This window comes from Pollicipes pollicipes, unplaced genomic scaffold, assembly GCF_011947565.3.
Source record: "Pollicipes pollicipes isolate AB1234 unplaced genomic scaffold, Ppol_2.1 Scaffold_5724;HRSCAF=6776_pilon_pilon_pilon, whole genome shotgun sequence".
Classification (NCBI taxonomy): Eukaryota; Metazoa; Arthropoda; class Thecostraca; order Pollicipedomorpha; family Pollicipedidae; genus Pollicipes; species Pollicipes pollicipes.
In genome coordinates this window covers 7743599-7764266 of record NW_023596746.1, presented here as the reverse complement: position 1 = coordinate 7764266, position 20668 = coordinate 7743599, and the positions used below count along the sequence as shown (strand labels likewise).

General features: G+C 52.6%; 1 protein-coding gene and 1 long non-coding RNA gene across 2 annotated transcripts; both read right to left on the bottom strand.

Moving 5' to 3' along the window:
- Nucleotides 1-1665: 1665 nt before the first annotated feature.
- LOC119103867 (Bloom syndrome protein homolog) lies at nt 1666-6691 on the bottom strand. The gene is made up of 6 exons (XM_037227544.1): nt 6505-6691; nt 5966-6099; nt 5176-5515; nt 4748-4881; nt 2531-2633; nt 1666-1915 (listed from the first exon to the last, which is right to left on the bottom strand). Exons 2-6 carry the CDS (start codon nt 6047-6049, stop codon nt 1719-1721), a joined length of 858 nt encoding a protein of 285 aa, XP_037083439.1. The 5' UTR covers nt 6050-6099; nt 6505-6691; the 3' UTR covers nt 1666-1718.
- Nucleotides 6692-7157: 466 nt separating this feature from the next.
- On the bottom strand, nt 7158-9348 carry LOC119103876 (uncharacterized). Its single transcript, XR_005094831.1, has 3 exons — nt 9215-9348; nt 7641-7804; nt 7158-7310 (listed from the first exon to the last, which is right to left on the bottom strand). It is a non-coding gene; the product is annotated as an uncharacterized LOC119103876 (long non-coding RNA).
- Nucleotides 9349-20668: the final 11320 nt, after the last annotated feature.

Below are 20668 nucleotides of genomic sequence, written 5' to 3'. Positions count from 1 at the left end.
CTCCACCTACCTGGGCCGGATAACGGCCTTGCCGTCGAATGCTGGACTTCGTGTTTCATACCTGAGTGGCTTCCGGGCGCCTGGGAGAACAATATCATCGCCAAACTGCACGCGCTAAGTCCCTGTCCCCACACATACACAAAGCTCGATGCGGGCAAGCGCGTCATGCTTATGTTTTAAATGCGGGCATTCATGGTGCTTTGTGGTGATGCATCTCCTAGCCGCGGGACAGCGCACGTTCATCGTCGGATGCGAAACAAAACGCAACTGAAATATGACAGTGGGCATCATTCCCTGTAAGACGTAATACACAGTCCGCAATCTGACGTGTGCTGGAAACCTGAGACCGCGTAAGCCGGTTCTGCTCCATAGCAGCATCCAAACAGCATTGCCATGAAGGTCATAGGTTAAGGCACGGGTGAAGGGAGACCGTATCATTTCAAACAGAGAACACTACGTATAAGGGCCGGAATCTACATCGGTCTGCTAGGCATTTGATGCGTGCTGTTTCTTGTTACAGTGATTTCATCGCTGTCTGGAATAAAGGGCGTCCTCAGATCCCGGTCCCAAAAATTCCACAACTTTTCACAGCTCAAGGCAAGCGCGAATGCCCAAAGATGCGCGAAAGCGCATCGAGGACGGGCACACGGTAGAAAAACGGCGCCAATTTTGACTTCGTTGGAAGAGACCTTGTTCAAGCAGATGAGATCGCTTCGAAACGATCAAATGATAGATGTGAGACTGAGACAATACGTCACAAACGGCGATTATGGATTAGTTACGACAACCGTCTCTTATACTAAATGAGTCTAGAAATGAGGTCATAGATAATCTCGTCTGTATGAGATAAGGCAAGTCTGATCTCATTTCGGAATCTGTTCAGCACACGTGCTCGGCACTCGATTGATTTCGCGTCAGCCCGATTTTTTAGTCTGCACCCTCCCCCTTATCCTCCCACCCCGAGCCTATAAGCAGAGAAAGCCAGGGCCAGGTCACCAGAGATGCAAGCTTCATTTAGTACTGGTGAATGACTTTTAACTTTCCATTTTCGGCACAAAAAGGCATCCCCAATGGCCGGTGTTGACTCGCCTCGCTAGGTACAAGTTCTCTCCCCGGCCCATGAATCGCTCCCACCTTTCTTCAAACGCAAAATATCTGTTTTGGGTATACTTTGGAATAATCGGAACAGCTTAATAGCATGCCATACGAGCGAATGCCATTACGACGGCTGTGTAGCCGGGAAGTGGGACAGTTGTCAAAGAAAACCACCGGCATGATCTTCATGTCCTCTGCGGGGGCCCGCTACGCTCGAAAAATCACTGTGATGACAACGCCCTCTAAGATGAAAACCAGCAACCAATAGGACATGACATGACTATTAGTATAGAGTACTATGGACTATATGAGAGCGGACTAGATGGCCTGCCAAGAACAACACGGGTCATCTGAGCGATTATCAAATGTTATCTTGCACATGAAAAGAACGTCTAGCGTTTTTGGTATACAGATGATGACACACACAAGTGCAATTTTCTAAAAACTTCATAACGGCCAGGCATATGTGACGTTCACATCGTTTCAGCTTTTCACCTGTCTTGAAATTTTGATTTTGGCAACGAAAATGTAATATCGGAACTCGAAATTCCATGACAATAGTGCCCGAAAACTGCTGTTCACAAAAAGGGGTGAACGGTCACTCTAATATGCCATTTCCGCGATCAATGGCCACAGCGCCGACGTCTGCCAGACACCACAGCCCGGCCACAGCGGAGGCGCGGGACAGCTGCCCAACTCACGTCCAGGGAGTTTAGCTTGCTGATCTGGTCCTGGATCAGCGATTTCAGGGGAGATATGACGACAGTGACGCCCGGCTCCATCAGCGCCGGCAGCTGGTAACAGAGGCTCTTGCCCCCACCTGCCAACCACGTCCGGCCAGTCAGCGAAAAACCGCCGCGCCGGCTAACACGAGACACCGGCACAAGCATTCATTCCAGACCAGTCGGTCTGACCCCAGCCCCCCGCGCGCTATGCGGGCGACGATGTGCTGATGGCCAGCCCCGGCGCCCGCCCGTGTCGACGGCCACCTCAGACGCCCGTCTGTGCCGCCGGCCACCCCCGGCGCCCGCCCGTGTCGACGGCCACCTCAGACGCCCGTCTGTGCCGCCGGCCACCCCCGGCGCCCGCCCGTGTCGACGGCCACCTCAGACGCCCGTCTGTGCCGCCGGCCACCCCCGACGTCCGTCTGTGCCGCCGGCCACCCAGACGTCCGTCTGTGCCGCCGGCCACCCCCGACGTCCGTCTGTGCCGCCGGCCACCCAGACGCCTGTCTGTGCCGCCGGCCACCCAGACGTCCGTCTGTGCCGCCGGCCACCCCCGACGCCCACCCGCCTGCCGTGTTTCGTATCTATGGCTGCCACCTCACGGGGGCGCAGCCGCCGGCCAGCCGCCAGCGACCGCCGGGAAGATGCCGGCCCGCCTCAAGTTCACGCTCCCCCTCAGCCCCCCCCCCCCTCCTCCCCCTGGCACCCACCTGTCGGCATCAGGACGAAGGTGTCGCACTTCTTCAGCGCAGCCGTCACAATCTCCCTCTGGTTCTCGCGGAACTCGCGCAGGCCGAACATGGTGCGGAGCACCTACCGCCAGACAGGCGTGTGACGTCACAAAGCAGGTCGAGTACAGTGCACAGCGTCCGCCGCCAGGCATATGTGACGTCACATCGTAGGTCGAGCAGTGCGCAGCGTCCGCCGCCAGACAAATGTGACGTCACACAGCGAGCCGAACACGGCGTGGCAAGTCGGCCACTAGACAGGCGCGTGACGTCACATAGTAGGTCGAAGATGGTAAAAAAAAACACCCGTCGCCCGACAGGCGTCTGACGTCACATGGTAGACCGCCGGGTCTTGGACGGGCCACGGACAGGGGCGGGGGCAGGGGTGGACAGAAATAGGGGAGCAAGCGGTGCAGGTGGGAAAAACGAATTAGGAAAGGTACGGGACAGGGCACCCAAGCGGATAGGGGCGGAACAGAAAAACGCAAGATATTATAAAACCTATCCACTGCCTGCAAAAATCGCTTGTAAAGGGCTCATCAAAATCACGTGTGTGGTAACCTAGTGACAATCATCGATAACCAATCATATCTTGGTTGCTCGTGCAACAAGTTAACCGACGTACCTCGGTTCAACAAGGCGTCGACATCGGAAAAAAATCACGCTGAAAGAGAATAGCTGACACGGCTCAGAAGTTCCGGCAGAAAGGTCGCTGGTTTATTCCCTCGTTGCAGGCCTTTTGAATTCCATCACCGTGTGTCATCAAATCATAATGTGGACTGGGCTTTCAACCCATCGCTTTTACATCCAGCACCTCTTCGCCATCTAGACTAATGCCATCCCATGACACTTGTCAAGTCAACTCTGACTGTAACCCGGCAAGAATACAGATTTGCCGACTGAACTTTTCTGATGACATATCGCAATGCAGGCGATGGACATCGCGGGATGCGGAACAAATTCAGGGACCTGAACAGTGAGCAGGATTACTGCCGTAGTTTTCTACATGACAGAGAAGTGACGTGGTGGTCCTTGTCAGCATGGGAGCCTACACCGCGCTCAAAAAGTGTTCTTAAAACACAAAATAGATGCAAAGATTTGTAAGATAATTTTGGGGTCTGAGCAGCGAAAAATGACCACCTGGCCCCAAAATACGCCCACAAGCAGGCTTCTCCTCGGATATTGACCATTATCTCTCATGAATTGGGCGCTGGGGTGGGGCTGAAACCGGAGTTGGGGAAGAAGGGGGGGGGGGGGGCTGAAGCACTCAATCTGAATAGGAAACTACACCTTAAAACAGCATTCGCCTACCTTCATCATCGTACCAAGCTCTAGCCCTCTAGTTCTGTAGAGCTGGACCCTCCAGCGTCAAGTTACTTCACCAAACAGGTATAACGACACAGACCCAATGCCCCACACGACCGCCCACAAACCTAAGCACCAAATATGAGTGCGTGATATGTAGTGATGACGTTTTCGGCAACTTAACTCGCACGCTAAGAACTTGCACTTTTTAATTGGCATGTGCGGTGCCCCATGATCGCTAGTATTAACATGTCTATCCAATTACAGCGAACAATACCACGCCCTCATTCTGCCTTTACACCTATCGTCTTGCATCTAAAAATGCCAATTTTTATTCATTTTTGCGTTCTCCGGGCTTGCAAGTACCCTCGGGCCGTACTGAGCATGTATTAACGCACACTACTGGCTCGCCGTCCCTAATATAATTGATGATTCTCACACTAACAAACCGAAGGTGGTATTCCGTTGAGGCCCGTTACAGAGAGACGCAGTTCAGGAAACTGTGACATTTCACGTTACATGCACGTTGTGGCTGGGAACAAAATGGCACCCAAGCATGCTTGCACCCACAAACATACCACAATAAATTGAACAGGATACGCAATTACAGCGAATAGAGTGAGGAGCAGCAGACACATTGCGCGGCCGACGACACGGACACCTGATCTCACCCATGAAAATCCAGAGGTAATTACTCAAATGGTCACTGACACACTCATACACCTGTTTCCCAACAAGGCACAACATGAGCCCCAGCGCCCAAACGAAACCCTCCCCACGACACAAACCGTCAACGACCCCTCAGAGCGATGCGACTCATGCACGTACACCACGAGGGACGTCAAACGCAACTGGTGTCAGCCCGCTCCCCTCTGTCCACGCCGTGACACTCACCTCCCAGACGCGGTTGCTGGACACTTCGGCATTGCCTTCAGTCTCCGCCAGGTGGCTACGGTCAAGGTTGACGGCTTCGTACGAGGCGGGGCCGGTCGCTCTGTTGCCGTCGACCGCCGGTGCTGGCCACGCCTCTGCCCGGCCAGGAAGGCGTCGTCAGCGCGCGCCGGCACCGCCCACTCCAGCACCGCTCAAATGCGGACCAACTCTGCAGGCTGAGGCCGCCGGCGGACCCTGTTCCAGCCGATCGGGAGTGTGGGCACGGGTGCACGGGGTCACGGAGTCACGGAGGGGAGTTACGGGGTCATGGGGAAACGAGAGCCGACGCCCGACGCTGTCGGCGCAGCGCCGGGCCCGCGGTCGGTGCGGCCCTGCCTCGGCCTCGGGGACCGGCGCGCGGTGTGAGCTCACTCCCATCAGTCCCCCACCTGCTGTGGCCGGCGCGCTGGGGGGCGGCGGCGGCGCCGGTTCGGCGGCTGGCCGTGTGGCAGGACCTGGCGCGCCAGACCAGGGCGCCCCGGGGCTGTAGTTGCCAGACGGCGCAGTATCGCACGCGGGGCTTGTCCAGCCGGGCGGCGCAGTGGCGCTAGCGCCGCCGGGCGACCAGTCGGCCAGGCGCAGCTTGCGGTAGGCGGCCAAAAGGCGGCAGCACTTGCTGGCGTCCAGACCGCGCACCTGCCGCAGCGCCTCGGCCGGCAGCTCGCCCAGCATGTCGCAGATCCTGGCGGCCATCTTGGCCGCCTGCGGGCTCAGCTCTTGACCACTGGTCTGGGGGAGCGGTCGGAGCGCAGTTCTACACGGCGCACACAGTTCGTTCCCCAGCCCGCACGCGAGCCACCCGGGCGCAGGTTGCCGAGTTGGCTCAGCTGCAACCTTCGGACCTCTAGACTGCAGAGTAAAAACCAATCAATCACTGACGGTCGCATGCAACGTCCGATGGTGTTGCTGATGCTTGATGAAACCTTGGCATCACTGAGTGTTATACTGCGTCGCAGGCACTCGCGGTATTCAGCGCAAGCCTTGTTACTCGGACTCCACGCTGTGGCGCACAACATGTCGCACCACATGCCACACCATAGATGGACCAAAGACACAACAGACACATATGGCTGCAATTTCAGGACTATCCGTCTTCCGAAATGCGTCCGGTACCCCTCCCAGGTGACAGCGCCAGCTGTACCCCCGCTGGCGAATAGACGCCGAAGATTCACCACCCACTGGGGTCAGAGGCGCCGCCGCCGCAGGTGGGATGGTGACGTCACAGCTCGTCCAGGCGGCTGCAGGCTGCGAGGAGGCGATCATCTCGTCTTCACCGTCCACCGGAGCAGGCTGCACCAGGTCGTGGCGCCCGCCTGAAGCAGTGAACGCCAGATGCATCACACATGGTCTGGCTGGAGGAGCAGTGACCAAAGACGTCACATGGGGTCCGGCTGGAGGAGCGCAGACCAAACATCACACAGGGTCTGCCTGGAGGAGTGCAGACCAGAGATGTCACATGGGGTCTGGCTGGAGGAATGCAGACCAGAGATGTTACATGGGTCTGGCTGGAGGAGTGCAGACCAGAGGTCACATGGGGGCTGGCTGGAGGAGTGCAGACCAGAGATGTTACATGGGGTCTGGCTGGAGAAGTGCAGGCCAGAGGTCATGTGGGGTCTGGCTGGAGGAGTGCAGACCAGAGATGTCACATGGGGGCTGGCTAGAGGAGTGCACACCAGAGGCGTGCACCGACACAACTGGACAAACCACTGCACGCGCACCTGCCGCGGTCTCGTCCGCCTCGCCCTCGTCCGAAGGCCAGTCCGGTGGCAAGTCCGGTGGACCATCATCCACAGCCCAGTCCGGTGGACCATCATCCACAGCCCAGTCCGGTGGACCATCATCCACAGGCCAGTCCGGTGGACCCGGGTCAGGCGGGCTCGGCGACGGATGCTCGATGTGCGCGGCCGGCCCTGCGCCAGAGTCGGCCGGCCGGCCGGACGCCAGCGGCGGGACAACGGCGGCGCTCACGTGACGCGCACCACACGCCGACGGCAGGCAGAGATCGGCGGGCGCTCGGGCAGGCGCAGCTAACAGACGCGCTACCGGGCTGGGCGGGTTTCAGTTGGCAACACGCAGATGGGCAGATCATCAGTGATGCTTGAACACACGCATTTCCCGATGTGCAAATTCTGAAAGCTGCACGACATGCGAAAGCAACACGCAGCCGCACATCGAGCCACCGGCGCACATCGGTCTCACGACCACCAAGAGATAAGAACCCGCGGCTGAGATCAGTCTCCAGCAGCGGGCGAGCGGCCGGGGTGATCAGTCCAGTCCCGGGGTGCCGGCCGTGACCGCCGCCTGCCGCGTCCCACCTGCGCCGAGCGGCCGGCCGTGGCGGCTGGGTCCGGCATGGTGACGCTGACGATCTCGCAGTCACTGTCCCCGCTGCCCTTCGGTCCCGAGCCAGGGCCCTCCCCGGCCGCCGACGCCAGCTGGTGGCCGTCGGCGGCGCGGACCGGCCGGTCGGCAGCGAGGGCGTCCGCCGCCACCGTCTTCGCCGCCCGACGGACTGGCTCAGTGACTGTGAGTGAACACCATGCAGCACTATGAGGAGGCTCCAGAGCGTCATCCAATGACGAGTGCTGCACATGGTGATGCAGCTGCCAGCAATGCCCGGGGAGACGTGGAGGGAGGGTCAAAATGTGCTCTGGTGTCACAGGAACCACACACAAGTGTAATGCACAGGCACACAAACTTGGGAGAAAATCTGGACAGGTTTGCAGTGGCCGCATGTGCCTGTAGGCGGCCCTGTGCATGCATCCTCTGCATGCAGCATACATATGCGAACATGCATATCCCGACTCACACTCACTCACACAATGCAGTATCTGCTCTAAACAGGACCACTTACCAAAGCTACTGTTGAGATCAAAGTCATCAATATCATCATCACAACCATCCAGAGGCTGTGAAGGGCGTTGGCTCAGTTGGGGCGCACATGGTGTGGAGGTAGCAGGCCGCTCCTGTCTTCCTGGGAGACTGGCAGGCAACGAGGAGCGAGTGGCAGCCACGGGCCTTGCAGAAGAGGGCCATCATTAAAGGAATGCCTTCCCCCTGATTTTAATGGATGCTACTGATGAAGGCTCCACTGATGATTGAGCCACCCATGGTAAATATAGCTGATTTCTTTTGAAGATTTTGGCTGTTCCAAAATCCTGTCAACTTTTTCAGACCACACCAAACTCACTATGACTTGATGTTCTCAGGTCTTTTAATACTTCCAAACATAGTTCATGATTGTCCCAGTCCTTTGACCACTGTGGGGAAACTCAGCTGTCTCTCACTACCTTGCCATGTCAGATGTCTGATATCTGTCACCATATCAGGAGCCATGTCATCCACAGTAAATGCATTTTTGAGGGCAGGGGAACATGGCTGCTTGCAGTTCTGCCACTGACAGTAAGTCAAAGCCTAATTATAGGCACTACTTGGCTAACCCTGGCAGGATCTTGGCCATTTCAAGCCCCATTGATCATCTTGGGGTCCCATAGCTATTCTGGAAGGGAGGACTTCTTTATCTTTGCAGCACATTGCATGTCCTCAGCAACTGTACCTGTTATATAAGCCCCCGACTGTTTTGAGCTCTGAGTCATTTTGGCCACACATGAAGACAGTTCATGGGGCCTAGAGTTTGTGATATGATACAGTCCCTGTCATAACTGTTTTGGTTGAGCCATGTGTTAAAGTGAGTAAAGAGCTTCATTGCCTTTAGGAATTTGTGGGCTTCCACAAGCCTGTGGATTTAATGCCTCTTGAAACCTAAGGGCATGGTGCCTCAAAATAAAGCTTTTGGTGTCCCTGCCCTACATAAGCAGAGCCAGGTCTTCATGAAAGAGGTAGCCTGGACATAGCAGCGCCACTGAAATTTGATGCTTCTTTAATCTATTGATTTGGATTTTTGCTGCTGAAATTTGCATACTTTAGAAAATCAAGGTTGTGTAGTTCCCAGATGAAGGTGTAGGTGCTCCCTGCATATTGACATCTTGGTGCCCTGAAATGGCACCAAGACCTCATGGGGGCAAGGGAAGGGGAAGATAAAAAGCAAAAAATTGATGTTATGTCAAACATGTCTGACAATAGCAGAACCACACCAACAGCTTTGTATACGCATCATAGATCTGACAACACTGTTTGTCACAGTCAGCATTAATTTCAGCATATAGAGAGCCAATGTTTAGGGCACTATGATCTTGCAATGTTAATTTCAGGCAAAATATTCCAGACATCCTTCAAAAAATACAGGGAAAATTCACACAATTTGGCCTGACCCATTTGGTGTACACAAATGCAGGATACAGCAGTTCGGGTGATCTCAGGTAAGCATGCAACACCATGAATGTATTTTTGCAGACTGAGAAATGTAGTAGTGCCCGAATTGTTTTGGTCCTGGGACGGGCCAGTCGCACAGTTCACATCAAACAATACCTTGGAACTGTGATTTGTGGAACCACAGGGAGACTGAAGAAATACTGTACAGATGAATTTCGTTGGGGGTCACCTGCTTGAGACTTAATCGCCTTAAACTTGTATGGTCCAGACTTTCTCGCAGACATCTCGACGTCGATCTCGGAAAACATCGATACGCAGGGCGCTCCAATCGGTTCCCCCGGGAAAAAACCCGCCGGGGCACCCGCGTACCTCAAGCGGCAACACATCCTGGAGAATATTTAGTACGAACCTTTTCTAAGAGGGAAAGGGTGCTTAGCACCGATTCGTACTAAAAGTGCGAAGTTTAGGACGATCGATACTAAACAGAGCGGTCCGGTAACACAAGACTGAAGAGAGGAAATGAGGCTATGAAGAGATGAGCATCGTGAATTTGTTTTTTGTTTGATGGGAGTAGAAAACCATCATTACTTTGGGATCCCAATTTCCATTTGAATGTGAGTTGCTCGTAGGAGGCGGCGTGGTCGGTTGGTTCGTGGTCAGTGGGGAGCACGGTGGAAGTGATTAGAAAGCGCACCTGTAGACACTTTTGCGCGTAATTTGCAAAAGAGTGTTATCTACCGGCTAAGTATGATACTGATATGTGGGGCCTAGCTGGTGCACGCATCGGACCCGTCCAACGTTTGCAGCTGGGTCCCATGTGGATCCGAGATGGGCAATCAGATAGGGCCCGCCTGGGTTTGCTACTTCGGGCCCATGCGGGCATGCCATGGGCAACCAACTGGGTCCCACATGGAAACCCATGTGGGGCCCTTGTGGGGCTCAGTCGGTACACACATGGGACCCACTTGGGCAGCCCAGATGGGACCCATCTTGGCAGCTCAGTTGGGACCCATCTGGGTAACTCAGTTGGGGCCCACACGGGCAAGTCCAGCTGGGACCCATATGACGAGGCCAGATGGGGCCCATATAGCTCTCCCAGATGGGACCTGTTTAACCACCCCAGATGGGCCACAGCTGGGCTTCACCGATCTGCCATTTCAAATTCTACCTGCTTGATTGATCGCCGTAATTCCAGGCGGAATGCTTCATGTCATGGATAATAAACCTGGTCAAAACTTATCCATCATGTATTTGACCGAAGACGCCTCGGCAACAGCACCATTGCGCAAGACATACACTTCCCTGTTATCATGCCCGATGCGACAATCACTAAACCATTCAACAGATGTTATGTGTTGCCGTTGCCGCCGTTGTTGGTGCGATGTTTCCTGCCGTCGTCGCAGTCTCTCCCACCGAAACCACTTTCCTGGTACCTATTTCGCTTTGTTGTGGGATGTACTGTAGCGCGGTGTGTTGCGCGCATATGTTTTTTCGTACACGCTTTTCTAGGCAGCCCATGTAAACAACAACATTTCTTAGACTGGAACATAGTAGCTGTCAGCTGTCTATACGTGAATACGATATTGTCTCGATAGATCATTTTTTAGCGCGGCTGCTCGGGGATCCACTCACTCACTAAAGAATGAGTTCGGGTCATTTTAGGCACTCGCTCTTTGTCCCTGCAATGGATGGCCTGCGGCTGATGGCAACACAAGCTGTCGTCAATGATTCATACGTGCACTTGTTAAAATGTCTGAAATAAATATTAAAACAGTAAATTCCGGGAAAACACTGCTAGTCCAGTTTCAAAAAGAATTCTGCCATTTCTTTCTTACGTTACAACTGCAAAACTTGGTTTGCTCATGCTTATCCGGGAAAGTGCTCAGAGAAATGGAATAGATAAAATCAGTTTGTCTTCGCCTTGCTCATCTTGTGGAATTACCAATAATTGTGGTAAGGAAATCCTCGCTGTAAATTCTAGCAGAATTGTATGTGAAATACGAGCTGAATATTACAAACCCGTATGGTACAATACCTGATTTCCCAAGCATGATGATTCTGGAGCAGCACTAGTTGTCTTTAACGGAAACGTCTTGTTGCTGTGCCAGCTTGCTGGCAGACATACTGCTTCCGGGCGACCAGGACCAGTGCTCAAGCAGCGTTCCAGAGCAGAGCAGGAACAGTTCTCAGCAACATTTCAGCAGGACAACAGTAAATCGTTTCTCCATCTAACCAAAGGCTGCGGCTGCTGCCCATCCCTCCCCCTCCCCCTCCCCCCCCCCCCCCCGTCTCGAAATCCGCAACAGCGAGCCTCATCCTGCCGGAAAAACACGCAAAAGGGGCGTAAGCTGAAAAATACCAACATTACGTCGCTGGCGTACTGGAAGCAAGCACATCAGGAGAAACAGGCGGTGAGGTGTCGCAAACGTATTATCGCATATGTAAGAAGTCATGCATGTCCAGGGCCTCGTCTAAGACCTTTTCTATGAACGGGGGGTGCAAAAATTTATTGTCCATACAAAATTAGCCTCACATGACGCCCTACACAATGACGTGAGCCGACTTCATTTAATTATGGTTCATTTAATTAGGGAGGGGGTTTCCACGCCACCGGGTGGGGAGGGATGCATAACACTGAAGGGATTTCGCCCTCTTTTCAGCATGGGTGCACGGCATCCTGCACGGCACGGCACGGCCCTGCCAGTGTACCGGTCGTAGCAACACCATATCATTTAAAAAGGGCCTTGCCACACGAAAGCCCAAGCAGGAAACGGAAATGATTTCGCACAACGCACACTCACCGGTGCACCCAGTACGCAAAAAAAACACTTCCAGGAGCCGTCCTCCTTGCGCGCCAACCTGTCTGGGGAATGCGGCCACCCTTCCAGTGCCGCGCACCGGAACGGGCCCCCCCCCCCCCCCCCCCGGCCGCCAGCCGCCAGCATAACAACCAGGGCGCCGGGGCGGGGACAATGTGACTAAGCATGGGCGAGGGAACGATCGCGTTATTTTTGGGGGGGGGGGGGCTTTGCAGATCGAGCTTACCTTCATACAACTGAGATAATTTAGCACTAGGCTCGCGTCGGTACATGGAACAAAACACCTCAAATGCTTTGCTCCCCCCCCCCCCGCCCAATTATCGACAACTTCCTTTGCTCCTGTGACCAAGAAGGGGCACGGGGTGGGTCAGCGCCGGCAGAAGCGAGGGCCAAGATCCAGCGGCGTCAGGCACAGCGGGGTGCAAAGGATTTTTTAATTCATTGTACAAAGGGCAGATTTGGACAGCTGGACTGTCGGCGTCCCCGGTGTGGCGTCAGCGAGCGGCTCCGTCTGCCGCGTCCGTAGTTCGGTGCAGGGAACATGCCTTGTTTGTGGGGGAATCCCCATGCTCAGTAACATGTATACACAGGGCATTGCCGCTCAGCTCCAGGTTGAAGTTACAGCTTAATGTCAGCAACTTTGAATGAAGTCATAACAGCATGAGCCAGCAAGCACTGATTGTCAGTTGTGTGTTGCTGTTGCAGGCAACACCAACGTTGGAAGCCTGTTTTTGGTCACCACCAAGACAAATATTTTAGAATAAAAATGCGCTTGGAGAGAGGACTTGTGAATTAGGCAAATTCATACACAGGTCTCACCCAACAAATGTGCATCACACGCATGACGAAAGTGCGTATGGCAAAAGAGTGTGCGAAAAGGCTATTACCAAAGACCTCGTCAGCAAATGTCTGTATGGCTTAGAGAACGCCTGCAAAATATTTGTTATTGCAAAAGGTTGACGGGGAAGCAAATGCTCCTGGGCAAAGGGTTCGCATGCGCAAAGTAAAATGTGCTGGTAACACAAACCTGCTTGACGAAAACGCGCACGTAAAAATTCCTAAGTAACGGTGACGCGGCATCGATTGTTTACATGTAACGCACTCCTATGGAGACGTTTCAGAAAAAATAGATCACCCGATTATCAACTTATTCACGCCACTTCTCCGATGTCGCCTGAATGCTGTGTGTGGGAGATGGATTCGTGTCTTACTCATGGAATGAAGCATATCTTTTTACAGTGAGTGTGTCTAATGATTTCGGTTTCCTCAATGCATCCCTGAGGGAGGTTTGGCAATTACCCATGGTTGATTTTGGCTGCTAAATGTGCATTTCAATCTGGAAGCAGTTTTTATTTATTTATTCCTATCAATCTCGTCGATGGCTGTGCGTGAACAAACACAATCCAAAAAGATAAACCAATCGGCGGGCAGGAAAGGACGAACACAGTGACTTATATGTTGCGAGTAACTGCGCGCTAGAGACATGACCATTATTTTGGTTGCTAGGCAACGTTAACATTATTTTGGTTGTTCGGTTACGTAATGCGATCACATTTCCCTAGAGCCTGGTGCAGCCGATTGATACGACACAATGCTTGTTCCTCATCTTAGTATATCGTAGGCCGACATGAATTCGTGCGTATGAACTGACCAGCCTTACCATACGTCCAAACCTACACACTCGCACCCCTCAGTTGAATTTAAACAACAACAAAGGAACAACATAATGGCCACCGCCGTCGCCGCATTCGCAAGCTGCCGTCAGCGCTGACAAGCAACATTCTCGAAAAGCCATTGGCTAGAGCTAACAATGCCTACTCAATGATGTCGATATGCTTAGTAGTGATTATTGCTTGGGGGCTATCCGATAACTTCATTCTTCCATACAAAGCGAAGACAATTTGTGGGCTGCGACCATATCTCATCCGTGGAGACAAACTTGTGGAAGACAATGGCACCACGATTTGTAAATCAAGAGTCCCTACCATCTTACGTGCACAGTCAAAAATTTTAACTTGACTATACACACCCCCTTTAACTATCCGGTGTTCCGTTTAAATATTACAGCTTTGGGAAATGTTCGTCAGTCCTCAAACAAAATTATAATGAAAAACCCTGGAAGTGGAAAAAAAAACTCTGTCAGAACATCATTTAGGTGTTGAGCTTGACAGCGACAAAGAACTGTGAATTTCTGGACTTCGTATTGCACAAAAAATGAAGCGGCGGTCTTTTTATCTTCCTGCGCCGTTACACAATGACGTTAAGCTTCTGGCCGATTTTATTTTTCAAAACACGAAGTGGACGTTCATGTGTTTTAACACGTTATCTATGTTTCTTTTGTGGCTTTGAGCTGTAGCAAACCTTGTTAGGTTTGCAACAGCTCAAAACCACAAAAAACATAGATAACCTGTTAAAGCACATGAACGTCCACTTCGTGTTTTCTGTGCCCTCTGGTGCAGCCATGTTGGGGATTTATGACTCTAAACCTGTAATAACGCACCAGCACTCTTTCAGAACGACATACAGCTTTGAAGTGACAAACACTTCAAACCATGATCATCATCCCTTTTTCTTTTTTCAATCATGCCGCATAGGAGCTACCCATAAATGTTTTTCGACACGTTCATGTCGTATGTTGCATTGCACAGTTTCATATGGATTCACAGTTATATGCTTTAACCCTCTTCCCGGCAAGGGGAAGGGCGATGCACCCTTATCTCCTCCCGAATTCTCTGAGGATATCTCTCTGGAACGTGCAACTGCGTCGAATGTTTCGCCATGTTATCACTATTCATTATGGGCGTTTTTACACCAAAAACGTTTCCCTACTAGTCTGATTTCTGGAAAGTCAAGTTTTTGTCGGAACAGTGCATAGTGATCCACGGCCGGCGCAGGCGGCGGGCGGCAACCGACGGATCCGCCGATGGCGCACGGCGGCTAACACTTTTACGTCAACAGATCCATGCATGATAAAGGTATGATCAAAACGCATCTAATATATCTATGCATATACATGGATATGTATATATTTGCATAGAGAAATGAGAGAGATGAAGAGAGAGAGAGAGAGAGAGAGAGAGAGAGAGAGAGGAGAGAGAGAGAGAGAGAGAGAGAGAGATGAGAGAGAGAGGAGAGAGGAGAGGAGAGATGGGAGAGCGAGAGCGCGAGCGCGCGCGCGAGAGGAGAGAGCGAGGAGAGAGTAGAGAGAGAGAGAGGAGGAGATGAGAGAGATAGAGCGAGAGAGAGAGCGAGAGAGAGAGATATAGCAGAGCGGAGAGAGCTACGAGAGCTAGAGACGCGAGAGAAGAGATCTCGAGATCTCGCTCTTCTCTCTATCTCTCTCTTCTATATCTCTCCTCTCTCTCTCTCTATCTCTCTCTCTCTCTCTCTCTCTCCTCTCTCTCTCTCCGCTCTCTCTCTCTCTCTCTCCTCTCTCTCTCTGCATCATGATGGTAGTCAAAATCAAACAAAAAGAACGTTTGTGTAAGTGCATGCTGTTAAGCTGCATTGTTACGCAAACATGCGTATGCAAATCTGAAGAACGTCGTTGCCAGGAGAAATTGACATTTGATTTGTCCTAGTGGGGTAAAATGTGGACCAGCCCGCTGAGGTTAAGAGAGTCGGGGTCAATCCGCTGGAAGCTCCGCGTTGTCACCTTCACCGCTTCCCTTCTTCATGAAAAGGCATGGAATTTGGGGCGAAGGTGAAACGACGCAATACGATGCGGCATCCGAATATTCTCTTGGTTTACAAATGCTGTTGCATACAAACACGTCGACTAGCTCATAAAAACTGGTGGTACAGCCAAATCGTAAGGAACGAAATGATCCGGCAGCCTTTGTCAGCTGGGAGCACTGGTTCCAGGCTTATTGCATTGAGGAGACATAGCGCGTAATGGAATACTGCCAATCGCACCAACCAACCACCAATGCCATGGACGGACAACGACTCTCCACATGCTGAAAGCCTTTATAGATTATTGGTAACTAGAATATTAGCTTCTAAATAGTGAAATAATTGCGTCGAGTCACCATTGTCGGACTTCTGTCACTAAGGCTGTCGATAAGTTCAAACATGACCTTCTGTGTCTGTGCCCTTTGAACACCAAGCAGCTGAAAGAAACTGTGTCTGATCAGTCGCATGCAACCGCTAAAAATTCTGACCAAGGTAATAGAAGACAACGGTTAGCGTTGTGTTCGGTGCTGCCGGCCCACCTGGCCAGGCGGCCGCCTCGCCAGCCGGCCGCTGACCGGCATCTCCGCGCCCTATCCAGGAGCGCGGGGGTGCCGGTCAGTGGGCCGGTCATGCGAAACCCCCACTCGCCCGCCGCTGTCTGGATCCCAGCGGACGACCGGTCAGCGGGACACCCGCAATTACCGGGGGAGCTCCAAACGCGAGCAATGCACAATCAACCAGTGAAGTGTAAAGAGAGGGCTCACTCCATGCCCTCAGCGCGCAAACTTCCGACACGGGACACAGCCACCGCCTCAAGTGACATGACAGTGAATCAGGCAATTTTGAAGTGAGCTACGTTCGCCCACGCGCAGTCCATGTGGATGAGATCCATGCCAGCAGTCCCTCTTATAAGTGGGTGGCATGGTAAAACCGAACCAGGAAGCACACGGTACGAAAATTATTATGCACATGGTCAATATGATGGCATATGGGCAGCCAATTTGGGTCCCAGACGGGGCCCAGGCATCAGCCCGCTTGCATCCCATGCTGGTATGTGGCCAGCTAGCCCACCTGCGGCCCGTTTGGATCTGGGTGCATGCTGTTCACCCTTGTTGCATGCAAACTAGCTCGTACACGATCAGAAAATATCCAACCACGGAGAGCGAAGTCCGAAAACTAACGCACTGGTGTTAAAGATGACAGCATATGGCAGCCTGTCTGGTCCGACATGAAGCCCGAAGATAAACCCACCTGCAACCCATGTTGATATGGGCCCGACTCGCCCATATGCATCCCATGTGAACCCCAACTTGCGCTGTTCTCCTTTGTTATGTACTCATTTGTACACGATAAGGAAAAATTCAACACAGTAGTACAAGGTAGCAGACCTAATGCACCTGTACCAAATATGGTGACACATGGGCAGCCCATCTAGGTCCCAGATGGAGCCCAAATACCAGCCCACCGGCAACCTACATGGACGTGAGCATGGAAGTGGCACATGTAAAATAATTATACGCGGTGTGGTAAAAACTCAAAACAATAAAAGCAATTGATATACACAAATTGTGTATATTTTGCAACTTTGTTGCGTATATAACATATGGAAAGCCCATCTGGGCCCAATATGAAACCCAAAGACAAGCCCATGCACGGCCCACTTTGACATGAGCCCAACTTACCTACACACATCCCATATGAGCCCCAACCCGTGCTGTTCTCCTTTGTTATGTGCTCATTTGTACGTGATAAGGAAAAATCCAGCACGGGAACACAATGTAACAAGCGTAATGCACCTGCACCACATATAGTGGCGTATAGGCAACCCATCTGGGTACCAGATGGAACCCACATGCCAGGCCACCCCCGAAACCTACATGGACATGAGCCCAGCTAGCCCGTACTCAGCCCATATGGACCCCAGTCCAGGCAGCAGTCCCATGTTTTAGAATGATAAAACACGATATGGTAAAACCCAGACAATAGAAGCGATTGGTATACACATCAATATTATGTGTGTGGCAATTTTATTGCGAATGTAACAAGGGCAGCTCATCTGGACCTCAGATTAAGCCTAGATGCCAGCCCACCAGCAGCCCATGCTGACATGAGCCCAGCTTGCCCACATATGGCCCGCATAGATCCCACCAATGCAAGCATTCCCTCCTGGTGAGTTACTTCTTCACGACGTGATGGATTGCGAGGAGGAGCAATACAAGACACGAACAGTTCCGGTGCATACGATGAAATAAAATGATTTGGGCGCCCCACGTGGGACCCAGCTGGAGCCCAGTTAAAATCCCACCTGTAGCCCATGGCCACATTAACCCAGCTGCCCCACGTTTAGCCCACGTAGGTCCCATTTGGGAATGCTGGCTGGGATTATTTTGGCACGTTGTGTTTTCAAAAATATTTGACATATCATGTTTGACGCTCCAACTAGATTTGAGTTGAGTCATATGTTCACATCCTGAATGTGAACTAATATTTTTTTAGAATGCTCATGCTAGAGGGATATATATGTAATATATGTTTACCACTATATACCATATTGTGGTGTCTATGTATCCCAGCAATGCATTCACATTCTCCTGCATTGTCATACCCTCCCGGGCTACCATATGAAATGAACGCCTGTTGACCTTGGAAAAATAATCAACTTCCTAAGGCAACACGTCCTCGAGCTTAGTTAATGCGAATCATTCCTAAGAAGGGAACCGTATTTAGTACCGCTTCGTATTAAAACTGGCGGAGTTTAGCACGCATGAATATTAAACAATGCAGTCCGGTAACCCAGGGCTCAACAGCGGAAGTGAGGCTATTTTAGAGGTGAACCTCGTGAATTTCTTTTCGTTCTATGGGAGTTGAAAACCTTCACCATTTCGGCATCCCAATTCTCATTTGATTGCGAATTGCTTCAAGGACGCGGTCGAGTGGGGACTGTGCGGCAAGCGGCAAGGAAACGTGCTCGGAGAGAACACTTGCACCTAATTTACAAACGGCATTTTCTACGGGATGAGTATGATATTGTTACATCCTGGACTACACATAGGCGGATCCTGGTGGGGGGGGGGGGGGGGCACGGAGCCATGGCCGCCCAAACTCTGACAGTTGTTTTGGCCCTCCAAAACATTCCAAAACAACAACAAACAAACAAGCCATCTTACCAGCTAGGCAACTTGGTCAGCCGGTTGCCTGCAGTTTGTCCCCGCAGCTCCGCAGTCGCTGAGGTCTCGCAAGCAGAGGCTGTGTGGACTGGTCCGTACCAGGGACATCAGTTCGTTCGTTGTGCCCTCACGGCCTCGACGAAGTTTTGCCGCTGAGATGGCGAAAGACCCTGGCATGAAGGAGACCCTCGGTTTGCGCTCAAGAGCGGCGCGACGATTGGGACCGCTGTTCGCGGGACCCTGCGGTTTTCATCCCACACCATGCCCAGCACCAGCTGTTCCGGACGGACCAGCACCCGCTACGCTGGAGGTCGCGGAGCACCGCGATGCTCCGGTAAGAAGCTGCGTAAGCCAAAGTCGCAGCCGCGTTTTTGCCGGATGGCGGACCATACCGGCACATGGTGGCCGACCAACGCACTGGACGAGGTCCTTGAGAGCGCTGCTGGAGGTCTCGGTAGATATGTGAACTTGGAGCAGGCGATCGGCCAATTGTCAACCATCTAAAACAAAAGCGAATATATTAGAGCAATGGGCTGAGAAACTGGAGCATTTGATCTCTGTCAAAAATTGGTGTGCCTCTTAGTGTATGCATTATGCCGATATCCAGAGGCCTTCTAATGTGACGGATATACATATCAACAAATTATGCTAGTAAGCACTGAACCAACCATCTAATGGTGCGACGTAACACGGGACAAGGTATGATAATAAGTAAATACTCAAACAGTGGGCACACGAAATATCAATAATTCTTGACGAACTTAAAAAACTCATCGCTATAAATTCGCGGGATAAGGCGTTATCATATTCACCTGACATGGTTCGATGGTACCGATTCGCCGCTGGGCCGTCACCATTCAAGACAGAGACGTTTGAAAGCCAAGAGGCCAGAAGCAGAAGGTACAGCAGCTGCTGGTTGGTGCTCAGCTGCTGAATCAGGTCGACGGCAGGTCTGGCACGGGCCCCGACCTAGGCTTGAATGCCACAACGTCCCTCTCCCAGACCTCTCCAGCACAGGTCTTGTCAATGGGTCCAGAAAAAAATTCGATCCCGTGGTCGTGACATCTAGGCTCAGCACCCGATGGAGGAGGTTCAGCTCGTTGCCGTGCAGCTGGCAGATGAACCAGCGTGCGGGTGACTCGGTGGCCAGCTCAAACAGCCGGAACACGTCGCCTATCGTTTCGGTGTTGACGGCCGCGCCATCCCAGCCGAGCACATAGATGCAGCCATCGCACTGCGAGCTCACGGAGTGTAGCTCGTTGAATAAGTGCAGGGCGCGGCCAAACTCGGACGTAAAATGAGTCACGTAGCGGCTGCCTGGCTCAGTGATGACAACCACGTGTTTTTCGACGGCATTCGTCTGGCTCCGTGTGGCTACTGTAGTTCCTGCCTTCACGGCCGTCGGAGTAGAGGATGGTCAAACCTGACCCATGGATTGCTTCAAAATTCTAACGAGCCGTCTCTTTTCTCGCTCTATCCTTGCGCAGCAGATCACCCTAGGATCTACAATATTTAATTTGAAGTAGCCGGTCCGTCTCTGCCGTCTTGTTGAAGGCGTTGGTGATGACAGCAACGGCCCGATTCGAGCCACCGTAGCTGTCAACCGCCAGAGTGGTGTTAGTCAGATCGCTGTCACCATGATCTGCAGTGGCAGCGGTCTCAACCGGAACTAACAGTTGGCGTCGTCGCCACCTTCTACCATATACGGAACCGTGGAAGAATCCGTGCTCTCGGCTGACTCGCCAGCACTAAGACCACTTGGTCCCGGAGCAGACTCGGGGTCAGCACTAGCAGCCAGCGCTGGTTTAGCAGGAGGCGCGGGCTCAACAGCCGGCGGGGGAAGCGGCTCAGGCTCAGCAGCAGACACCGCCTCACTGGCGGCCGAGCCACGATGCCTCTGGAGATGTCTGGCCATGCTCTGTATCTCGCGAGCCCCCCTAGCCACGACC

Excerpts from the sequence above, each read along its gene's own strand:
- LOC119103867 (XM_037227544.1), bottom strand. The coding sequence starts at position 6,049 with ATGATCGCCTCCTCGCAGCCTGCAGCCGCCTGGACGAGCTGTGACGTC. Across the intron at positions 4,882-5,175 it reads CAGCGCGCCGGCCACAGCAG|AGGCGTGGCCAGCACCGGCG; the intron begins GTGGGGGACTGA and ends CTGGCCGGGCAG. Across the intron at positions 1,916-2,530 it reads CTTCGTCCTGATGCCGACAG|GTGGGGGCAAGAGCCTCTGT; the intron begins GTGGGTGCCAGG and ends CGTGGTTGGCAG.